The sequence below is a fragment of the Cyphomyrmex costatus genome, unplaced genomic scaffold (genome assembly GCF_001594065.2).
Source record: "Cyphomyrmex costatus isolate MS0001 unplaced genomic scaffold, Ccosl1.0 scaffold313, whole genome shotgun sequence".
In the NCBI taxonomy this organism is placed as follows: domain Eukaryota; kingdom Metazoa; phylum Arthropoda; class Insecta; order Hymenoptera; family Formicidae; genus Cyphomyrmex; species Cyphomyrmex costatus.
The window spans coordinates 32,974-45,417 of NW_017277266.1; the positions used below are offsets into that span (position 1 = coordinate 32,974).

The 12,444-nt window shown below is 40.1% G+C and overlaps 1 protein-coding gene across 1 annotated transcript in view; it reads right to left on the bottom strand.

Moving 5' to 3' along the window:
- Positions 1-623, bottom strand: part of LOC108775758 (putative nuclease HARBI1) — a 2,739-nt gene extending 2,116 nt beyond the window's left edge. Inside the window, 1 exon segment of the mRNA XM_018542213.1 lies at positions 401-623. Coding sequence (XP_018397715.1) covers positions 401-623 — 223 coding nt within the window.
- Between the last annotated feature and the right edge of the window lie 11,821 nt (positions 624-12,444).

Sequence of the window (12,444 nt, forward strand, 5' to 3'; positions counted from 1 at the left end):
ATTTCTCCGTAACGCGGCATTTTTATACAGCTGAAAATGCCGCGTTCGTGGGCCTCCGGTTTCGCTCGCGTTTGCTTCGTTGTTCGTGTTACGCGAAGCGCGGGACTACGTCCCGAAAGTGGGAGTCCTCGCCGATCGATCTAAATCGTTTATGTTCGGCGGTGCTCGGCGTTGTGCGACCGTTACTGCCGCTCGTACCTGTAAATTATGCTTTGATTTTTATCGGGCGCTAAGCGCCCTCATCACTGCATTGCCAAGCAATGCAGCGGCGTCCGACGGGATGGTATGTAGGAACGATGGGGGGATGCATCGTTACACATTAGAAATAGCAATCCAACTATAAATATGACTGTGTTACATGGAAGGATATGTTGTTATGATTACTTACTTGTTTATCTACAAGATAGTTCAGTAATCCTTGTGTGTGTCAAATAAGGTGCAAGTAAATCTATAAGATTATTTACTAATTCAGGAGTTAAACGATATAATTCCTTGAATTCAATATCAGTCAAATCAAATGGTTCTTCTATTTCTCGCAATATCTGTCGATCTGTTCTTCGGTTGAGACGTTGGATATGATTTTCCAAAAACAATATGTTTTCAGCAAGATAGGCATCAGCCATTCTTAAAATCAATAATTTATTTATGTCATTTATATTATTTTAACTTTATTATTATTTAGATGACACGCTGCAAATTTAAAAAAAAAAGAACAAAAAGGATTATGCGATCCCGGCAAAAAATGATACGGCCCTCGCGGCGACCGCACGGCCGCGCGCCCAGACGAATAAAAAGGACTCTCGTATAATTGGGGGCAAGGCACAGTCGAAGTCGGCAACACTTTTCAAAAATGTAAAAATGAGGAGATGCAACATCCGAGCCGAGACGAAACGTTCGAGTATCGCTAAGTGGTTAACGAGACCTCCGGAGTCCATCGTTAACGTACCGACAATTTTCGAAACTTAACGATTCGATTTAACGAGAAATATCGATAATTGCTCGATACAGAATCACTCGTAACTACTCGTAACGAAAATGATCGATAAGTACAGTTAACGATAGCGACAATCGTCGATAGGAATATTAGAGAATCCCGCTACAGGGAATGCACAAGAAAATACAAAATATATGCAAAAATATACAAGAAATACAAGAAATATGCACAGAAATATACAAGAAAATGCAAAGAAATAATATACAATATTGCAACAAAAATAATTTCTTAAACTCTGTCGCTCTCCGACTCCGCAATTAATTTCATTAAATGTTTTCACTCGAAGCCCCACGTGTTGGGCGCCAAAGTTGTAACCGTACTTTTGAGTGTCGACACAACTTCGTCGCGTCCTCCAAAAGAAATCTAATGATGCGAAAGCTCTTATTTGAAATTAACAATACTTACTGGAGCAATAGTGCGGTTCGTCAATAATTCTCGCGTGATTCGAGATTTTACAAATGTTAACGAGTTACCTCGCTCAGCAAAGATCTTAGTCGCTATCAAAAATTCGTTGGGCGCCAGGCACGAGAGAGCGTGCCACTTTTCGCACAAATGTTAGATAAATTGCTCGGACAAAGAAATTATAGATTACGCGGATTCTCGCGACGGACTAAACAACTAGCTCAGCCAACGGAATTGGCAGAGGGGAGTGATTCGCGGTTAGCAAGGAAATTGTCGGAGAACGATGGAGAGGCTGAAATAAATGCACCAGAATTAATGATAACAATAAAGAGAAATCGATATATTTGATAGAGACTGTACAAAAGTGTTCGAAAGAAAGTACGTTACAGCGTTGACCTTCCGCGCTCTGGTATACGGCGCAATAACAATAAACCGACTATTAACTGGCCGTCAACAACAAAAAGGAAATTCGGCAATACTTCGCCGAGAAATATGCGACCAAATCTAGATCTTATTATGTTAACAGTAATTACTTCGTGAACAATTAGAACATACGATTTTACATTAGACGGCAACGGTTCTCTAATGCGCAATAACGCCAGTCTCGACTTTAAAGAATTCTCAATAACTAACAATTACACAAGTGACTTGGCGGCAATAAGGGCGAGCAACAACAATAATTATTCTTTCCAAATCTCAACGTCCGAACGGATGGCACGCACTTACGGCAACGATTACTCTAAAACGCCTTCAGGCGGTTAATACGACATCGGGAACTCTAACACGAAATACCGCCTAACGCGCGATCCACTCGAGACGCATTTCACATACCGTGACCGGTGGTTTTACATAATTTCGTAATGACGACGCTCGCCTCACCATGTTACGATCCCTCGTCGATCGCTCTCCATTTCTCTCGCTAATTCGGCAACGACAGTTATTCTCGTCAACAGGCCCTCTTAATAATCTCGTAATAGGCGTCCAGAGATTCTTTCACTAATTCGTCCATGCTTCAGGAGATCTTATCAATACGGCATCGGAGATCCTGCGTCCTCTTTACAGCTGCTCGATTACCGCACAAGTGACGATCGGGAGCTTCCGCGGATCCACGCAGGCCGTTAGGCCCCTCTTCTATCGGGCCGCTTCCTGCTCTAATTGGCTTATCACAGCCACGCGACCTCGCGACAAATCAGAGCGAGTCCTGCGAGTCGCGTATCCTTTGGATGTCTGGCGCGCTTTCCAAATAAGCGGAAAAGGCTTCCTGCTCGATCTGCGATCTTTTTGCGCTCTCCTCGGAAGTTAAAGGTTCGGCCAGAGTCCAGACAATCCTTTAAGACGTCTCTCTCCGAGGTGTCTGCAATATAGGTGCGACAATCACCAAATAATCTCAATAATAAATTAGCAGAGGTTACAGAACAATACGACCTGCGTGTACCGCGCTCCTCGGTGACGCAAACTAGATCCTCTCAGGTTATTTCTTGCTTCTTCGACGATGTCTTCTTTCTTCCTTCCATAAGTGAGGCGGCAAAAATACATGGACCTATCGTAACCATCGCTCACGCTCAAATATGACTAAAAATCGTTATTAAAAGTCTGAAAAATAACTAAATAATATATGACCACGAAACTGATATATTACTAAATGTGCCAGTTCAAAGTGAACATACATTATGTTATTTTCTATGTTATGTACCACGAAAAGTAAATGAAAACTACAAAAATTGAACCTTTCAAAATTAAAACGATTACCTAATCACAAAATAAAAAACTCAATGAATATCTTCCTTTGAAAATTGACCCCAAAAATTTGTACCATTCTAAATTATAATGATTATCTAATAATGTAACCTAATAATTTAAACCTTTAATACTTTAAATGATATTATCTAATATAATATATTACCACGAAAAGTAACTGATATATTACTAAATCTGCCAGTTCAAATTGAACGTACATATAACGAATATTTTCTATGTTGAATATGTACCACGAAAAGTAACTAATAGATCATTCAAGGTGCAAATTCAAAATGAACATACATACATATAAGTAAAACAGATTACAATTTGCATATTACAGTTTTCTAAAAAATTTCCGCAATATGTTATCAGCCAAAAGTTGCATTTTCCTTCTCACCGCTCCGCGTGCAGTCGAAATGTCCCATGACAGTCGAATGTTATTGTTCTGCGCACGGTGCGGTGAGGTGAGGGGAACAGCGAAAGCTAGACGAAGGCGATTCGAAAATCAGCTGAAAGTTGCATTTGCCCAACCCTCCCCTCCTCATCTCACCACGTGCAGTCCAAATGCTCCACGATGATCGAATGTCATTGTTCTACGCGCGGAGCGGTGAGGTGAGGGGGATAGCGAAAGCGAGGCGGAGGCGTATTAATTAACGTGTCGACTTCGGACAATATATTTTTATTTATTGTGATATCGTAGGTATATCTTCGGTGCATTATATTATTACATTATCATATTAATTAAACGATTCGTGCTGTTCAAATCACATTTCAAAGCGATAAAATACTAATTGGTTAGATTTCACTGTTTTAAATAATTTAAAGTCAAATTACTATAGCCTATAAAAAACTATTTAAAAAATGAAGGACTGAGTACCAGTTATGTAATTAACTCTTTAAATTTAATTCTGTAAAGGATTAAACGTTCTTTACCACTTTCATTTTTAAAAAATTAAGTTATTTAAAACAGATGTTTTAATAAAAATGGTAATTTTTATTTTAAATAAGTTTTCAAAGCTTATTTAATGTTTTTTATACCAGTCAACAGTCGGGAGTATTTAAAATAATTTTATTATTTAAAATATATATTACAAATATGTATATATGTATTTAATATGTATTAAATATGTGGTGAGGGGTACAGCGGAAAGCGGAGGCGATTCGAAAATCGGCCGAAAGTTACGTACACTTTTTGTATATTCACTTTGTACTAGCAACTTTAATTAATAATCAGTTACTTTTCGTGGTAATATATTAACAATTTAACTCGTGATAGTACTGCGATAGTTTTAAATATATGTACGTCATATCGGTCAGCAGTCGGTAGTATTTAAAATAATAATTTTATTTAATATGTATTTAAATGATGACTGCACGGTTTATCGGTGAGCCTGGCGCGGGGGGGACGTGCGACTCGCATTCGCCCTTCCATTTGATGTGTTGTTTTGATAACAATCCCCAAGGCTGCTTTCACTAACCGTCTAATATTGACACGTTAGATTTATAACAACATATTAATTTTTTTTCGTTAACGCGATTGCATATTATAAAACAAAATTATTAAAAAGTCAAAATTATTAAATAAATGAAAAACGGTAATTTTTCCTGGTAATATATTATGCGCGGTGCGGTGTTGTGAGAGGGACAGCGAAAGCTAGACGGAGGCGATTCGAAAATCAACCAAATGTTGCATTGTCCCCCTCACCGCTCTGCGGGTAGTCGAAATGTCCCATGACAGTCGAATACAATTTACGTATGTCCACTTTGTATTGGCAACTTTAATAATTAATAATCAGTTACTTTTCGTGGTAATATATTACAATTTAATAATTAAAACAAGGTGAAGGACAATGAGAGTCAATTCGTAAGTAAACAAACATAAAAATTATACTATGAATTTCTAAAGAAAAAGAATACAATAAAATACTTAGTCGCTTTAGACACAATTAAAAATTAGAATATCGGTCAATATATAATAATATGAAAAATATATAATGGGCCGAAGATGGTAGAGGCGCGAGTGAAAGGTGAGAGAGGTTGTTAAAAAGTTGTAATAACGAAAAAGAGTGAATTATAGCGAAAGAGAGGGGCGGTGGGGGTGGTTGGTGGAGGAGAGGGAGGGACGGGTGGAGGAGGTCCGGTGGGCCGAAGATGGTGGAGGTGCGAGTGAAGGATAAGAGAGAATGTCAAAAAGCTGTTATAACGATAAAGAGTGAATTACGGCCAAAGAGAAGGATGGCGGGAGTGGGTGGCGGGGGGAGGGGGAGGTGCGAGTGGAGGAGGTCCTGTGGGACGAAGATGGTGGAGGTGCTAGTGAAAGGTGAGAGAGGATGTTAAAAAATTGAAATAACGAAAGAGTGTTAAATACAGCGAAAGAGAGGGGTGGCGGGAGTTGGTGATGGGGGGGGAAGAGGACGGGCGAGTGGAGGAGGTTCGGTGGGCCAAAGATGATGGAGATGCGAGTGAAAGGTGAGGGAGGATGTTGAAAAATTTAAAAAGTTTAAAAATGCGGACAGAGAAGGAGAAGGAGACATTTCTTAATTTTTCATTAAAATCACCACTTTTTGACCGCTTATATCTCCAGAACGGCTAGACCGATTTAAAATTTTTTTGGCTCAAATTACTCGTGGTGATGCCGCCTTTCAGGGCATATAACGTTTGATTCACAATTTTTTATATTTTAATAGTTATGATTATAAAACAAATAAAATTAAAGCTGAGGGACTCTTTATATGAAAATAATAATTAAAACGAGGTGAAGGACAATGAGAGTCAATTTGTAAGTAAACAAGAAGGCGATTATAACATAAAAATTATAATATGAATTTTCAAAGAAAAAGCATACAAACAAAATATTTAGCCGCTTTAGACACAATTAAAAATTAGAATATCGGTCAATATATAATAGTATAAAAAATCGCTCGGTGTAAAATGTCGTTACAAGTTTCGACTCTTGGTTTGAGTCCTCTTCAGACGTTCATCAAAAATTCCTTATTCCAATATAATTCAGACAACAAATTTCTTACTGACTTCTCGATTTCTCTCTTCGTTACACAACATTGACAATACAAGATGGCAAAGTCGTATATTGAAACAATGTATCAGCGAAAACGATTTGTCAGTTTACAATATGAAAGTTAAATAAAATAGAAGAATTCATAGAGTAAAATGAACAACAAGGTAATAATACTAAACATTTTCACAAAACTTATTGTATAAAATATGCAAAGTAAAACGAATGCAAGGAATTAAAGGATTTAGTACACTCTTGTCTCTACGTCTCTACGTTTTGCAACGGGAAGTGTGACGCCTATCGGACGCATTCCAATGGTTCGATGTCTACGGCGATTATAATCTGTCAGTAGACGCGACAATTCGTCGATCCATTTATACGTACCGTTCAACGTGAATACTTTCCACATATTATTTTTGAGAGTACGGTTGAATCGTTCCACTACCGACGCTTTCATTATCGAATACGTCGAATAGTGATTTACGTTGTATTTCTGCAAAAGTTTCTGCACAGTGGCGTCGTAGAATTCCTTTCCTTGATCCGTCTGTAGATTCCGCGGATATCGTTTGTCCTCGCGAAATATTTTGGAGAACGCCGCGGTCACGTTGCTTCCGCTTTTGGTCTTGAGTGGTAATGCCCACGCGTACTTACTGAAAACATCGATAACAGTTAAAATGTAGTTACAAAGGTTGTAACCTTTATTCAATCTTGCGTAAGGGCGCATCTCAACTACATCTGCCTGCCATAAATCGTCACGACCACGCACGACGACTCGTCGTCGTGAAAAGTTTCTCCGCGCGGGTGCGTGAAGCTCCTCCGTGACTCTCCGTTTCTCGACACTCATCACTTATCGTTATAACATTACGCATACTTTACGCGTATCTTTTAAATAATCCTCTCACATCGTTTTCACGTTAATCACACCTGTTTATATCGTGCGAGACTTTGATTTACCAACATGTTATCCAATTCATACGTTCCTTATTACTGTTGCTCAATCAACGAATCAATTTATGATAACTCCAGCCTCGCGAAGTTCCTCGAGTATCGACAGTATTTCGTTGTCGTGAGCGTTATTACCAGTTGTACGAGAGGCATCGAGCAACTGAAGACGGTCCACCAACTTATTCGGATCATCCCAATGAACGTAATCGACTTTGTCGTCGGTAACCCTCATGGTCGTCGGTACACCTGCACCCAAACTCATAGTTCTGTGTGCAGATACGAGTGGACCAATAATACACTTATATTTGTATCCCTTGTTACTTTTGACAATTTTTAATTTCAGCGTTATGACGATGTCTATGTGCATTCGCTGTCAACAGTATACTCTTGTACGTTTGCTTATCGTTCTCGGTGTAGATGTCGTCGTCGGGAAGTCTCTTGAAAATTAACTTGTACAGACCTGGTGTACCCTTATCCGTTTCCATCGATTATTATGGTATCGTCTGTATCCACATCAAATTTTTTATCACCCAACATTGTACCGTTCTCATCGAAATAAACACCGTACACGTGATCGATTTCATTTCTCTTGTCACCACTCAGAAGAGCATTGATGTATATGTGTCCTAACGGTCCTAGCTGACTGTTTAATCTATCGCGACCCTGAGGTGTCCTTAACCACTTCACTGGCGCGACGCCAGTAAAGGCGTCAAGCGTGACCTGGCCCAAACTGGCGAAAATACGTGAAAAGGCGTCAAAACTATTTCTCCATTATTAAATTCTGTAACTAATTTTTATACATGTAAACATAGTATTCTTATAGTTTAAGGTTCAGAGAACACGACTATGCTATTAAAAATTTAATTTTGTGAAGTTTTCATTGTTTTTTAGAACTTTGAATATCAACAATTTTCAATACTTTTAGCCGATGGCGTCAAGCGATTACTCAGATATTACACTAGATTTTTGGTTTATTTTCTTTATAGAATCAAATTTATACACCAATGAGTTAAAATAAGTAATTACTATATAATAATTCAACTAATTAATTATTAATAAAATGTAATATTTAATAAATAATGAGAAACACAATTATAATAATATCAGTGTAATAAAATATGTAAAATTACATATAACAATTTTTTTTTAAATATAAATGTATAAATTTGATTCTGTGTATAAATTTGATTCTATAAAGAAAATAAACCAAAAATCTAGTGTAATATCTGAGTAATCGCTTGACGCCATCGGCTAAAAGTATTGAAAATTGTTGATATTCAAAGTTCTAAAAAACAATGAAAACTTCACAAAATTAAATTTTTAATAGCATAGTCGTGTTCTCTGAACCTTAAACTATAAGAATACTATGTTTACATGTATAAAAATTAGTTACAGAATTTAATAATGGAGAAATAGTTTTGACGCCTTTTCACGTATTTTCGCCAGTTTGGGCCAGGTCACGCTTGACGCCTTTACTGGCGTCGCGCCAGTGAAGTGGTTAAGACTTCTCTAACAGACGTTTCGAGAGATGGATCAGTATCGTTGGAGGTTTCGAAAACTTCCTCATCCTGTGTCGAGGGGAAATGGTGTTGCGAATCTATCGACTTTGACATAACGTTCGACGACTGTTCTTTTAACGGAGATCGATTTTGTTTAATTTTCTTGGAAATTACATCATCATTATCGTCGTCATCGTCGTTGTCACTGTGCTCAAGTTTACCTTTCGACGTTTTCACTTTCACGACATCCCTAATTTCCGACGGTTTGTCTCGCTCGGTGATATCAACAATTTGTCTCAACGGTTCTACGATCAGTTTGAATTTTTTCTCCAGGGCAATTTCGCTCTCCATTATGCCCGTTTTCAACGCTCTGTGTTTCTTACGAATCGACTCACGTGTTTTCGCAATCAATTTTGCGGTTCGCTCACGTTCGACGATGTTCTTCGTATCGTTCATATCGTTGCGACGTCACAATAGACACTGCACGATTCACAGTATCGCGAAATCGTCGAAGCCGCGTCTGTACCTACCGTTATGTAACGCACTGTCCTTGTCGATAACTACGAAGCCGTATTTACGTTGCCAACACAGATGACACAGCGTGCAAAATTTTTCATAAGACATATCGGTATTCACGTGATCGTTGTAAATGTGTTTCAGATTGATACCATCTTATTTGAATAGAATTAGAAAATTCGCATTGTCGCGTATGAGATGCTTTGGTATTTTCGCGTATGTTTGACAGAGATAAAAACAATCGATACTCGCATGTCGACCCATAGCGAAGTATTCCCTGATAGTATTCTGCTTGTCGCAGGCTACGTCGTCGAATACGAAAATCGAGTTCGGAAGCGCTTCGCCAGGTGGAATAACGTCGCCATTATTAGAGAATGCGTAATAACCAATATCGTCGATCTATTCTAGCAGCTCCTCGAGATATCGATATTTAGGTTGAAACAAAGATTTTGAGTATACGTAAACATTTTCGAAACGTAGACCATGTGGATTCTCTATCAAACTTAACAAAATATTCGTTTTACAGCAATTGGAGGGTCCGCAGATGATGCAACGAATCGTACTAGGTAGCGCAGAGCCGTGTCTGCACTTCTCTCTGACCGTTTCACGCGACATCAGTCGCGTCTTCCAATCGAGATTCGATACTCCTATCGTTCGAGATTGTTGCACGAATCGCATTTGTCGCTCTCGTGACGCGCGTGCGCGGACTTCGATACGACGCGGGAGAGTCTCGTGCTATTTATACCGCGAACAGACGAGCATTTCACACAGTTTGTCATTTATTGTGACTAGTAATCGTTCAAAAAATGTTTATTCTGATTGTTATCAAAAAAACGTGACATTCTCGCTTTTACCGCCGAACAACTGCAGTACACCCACGGTAATTAATTCTGTCCCTCGGAAATTTTCACAAAATGAAAAGTGACCTCCTTTCTATAATAATTGTCACTATTCATGCATGATAAGATTCAGTCGTAACGTTAATCGTGCATGGATTGTGACAATTAATATAGAAAGGTGGTCATTTTTTATTTTGTGAAAATTTCCGAGGGACAGAATTAATTACCGTGGGTGTACATACCAAGGATCGTTCTTCTGCGAGATTTTGAAAATTATATAGAACAGATGTGGGATCGATTACCCGATCATATAAAAGCCGATACTGAGGTGAAACGTTGTCGTACGTGTTTCGAGCATTACAATCTTCCGGATCAACAAACGCATATAGACGGTCCACCGCCTCTTATCAAGAATTGTGTACAATGTCTCATAGATATGTAAAAAACGTGCTGAAATGATATCTGGGCACGGTGCGGGTTTACTGAACGCAGCGATAAACGCGCTTCCATTTGAATTACATATACCTGGATATCAATTTTGCGGACCTGGCACGCACCTTGCGAAACGATTAGCTCGCGGCGATCGAGGCATCAATCAATTAGACGCAGTTTGTCGCGAACACGATATCGCGTATTCGCAATGCAAAGACCTAACCAGTCGACACATTGCTGATCGAGCTCTCGCCGAGAGAGCACGACAGCGTATTACAGCAAGCGATTCGACGTTCGGTGAGAAAGCCGCCGCGACAGCCGTGTGGGCAGCCATGAAGGCGAAGACAAAATTGGGCATGGGTGTGAAGAGGAGGAAAAAGTCGAAGAGGAAGAGGATTTTATCTGTAGCGAAACGCGGTGGTTTCCTACCGATTTTACCAGTGTTGGGAGCGCTCGGGTCTTTGATCGGAGGAGCAGCTAGCGTGGCGAAAGCGGTGAGCGATCGTAAAGCCGCTCGACGACAACTCGAAGAATTGCAACATGTCATAATCGCGCGATGGAGGGTCGCGGTCTGTACATTGCACCATACAAACGCGGCGGTTGTATGAGGAAGAGGTCGAAGGTAAAAAAAAAAACATGGAAGGAAACGGTAGAAACTCTTAGATTACCGATCTCTGGCACCACAACGAACGAGCAATTGAGTCGTTCGGCGTATCTTTTAAAATTACCGTTCTTCAGAGGTGTATTCATGCGCGATGCGATACCCGCGAAATCACGTCGTAACGAGTGCGGTATCGTGAACCTCGACGATTCGACAGCCCTCGGTACACACTGGGTTGCTTACGCGAAGAGGGGAGACAAGGCTGTCTACTTTGACAGTTTCGGTAATCTCAAACCGCCGAGGAAACTCGAACGATATCTCGGAGGTAACATTACGTATAACAGACGACCATATCAGTCGTACGATCAAAGCATTTGCGGTCAGTTGTGTCTGCGATTTCTCTGGGAGATCGATTGGAAGAGGAAGAAGCTCTTCGTGTGATATATTGCACAGCGATCCGAACAGTCCAGCGGTAACTTTCGTGCTACGATCATGTCGTTGACTCTCACACTAACGGGAAGAAACAGTGTCCTCGCGGTGAATTACTTCTCCGCTTTGGACTTGAGCGATAGCGAATACGATTTGGGTCTTACGAATTTCGAAACGTACAACACGATACCGAACGTCACCTCCTCGAATAATGAATTCCACTTCGACACCAACGACATTACGATCACGATTCCCGAGGAATCGTACGAATTGAACGCTATAGAAAAGTATCCGAGGGCTGCTATAGTTAACAATACATTACCGAATACTATCAACAACAACGAACTCGAGGAGACCGATGAGATCGATGAAATATACGATTACGAAAAGAATAAAGCTAGGGAGGAATCTGTATTAATTCTTCGGGCGAACGAAAACACCATGAGAAGTGAGATCAAGTGTGAATATCTAGTGGATTTTTCCAAAACGAACAGTATCGGTTCATTGTTGGGCTTTTCGACGTCTCGCGTGTTACGACCGAACAAGTGGCATGCGTCGGACGAATTGGTGGAAATTATGAACGTGAATATAATTCGCGTTGAGTGTAACATTACCTCGGGTGAGTACAACAACGACAGACCGGCACATACGATACACGAATTCGCGGCGAACGTTCCTCCAGGATATAAACTATCCGTTACTCCAACGCACGTCATTTATCTCCCGGTCATCGCACGAAACATTACCGATATAACGATACGTGTAGTGGATCAGAACGGACAGTTGATCGACTTTCGCGGCGAAGAGATATCGATTCGACTTCACATATGACGTAGACGTTAGGGGATACTATGTTCGAAGGCGGAAGATGCTCGTCTTGAACGATTCGTACGACGGAGTGAACGCATCGCAAACGTCGACATTGTGGCAACCGTTCAAAAATCGATAAGATCGAACGAAAAAACAAAAAAAAGGAGGTCGATTGAACGCCACGAACGTCGCCTTTCTACGATCTCTCGGATTCGTCGTGAGAA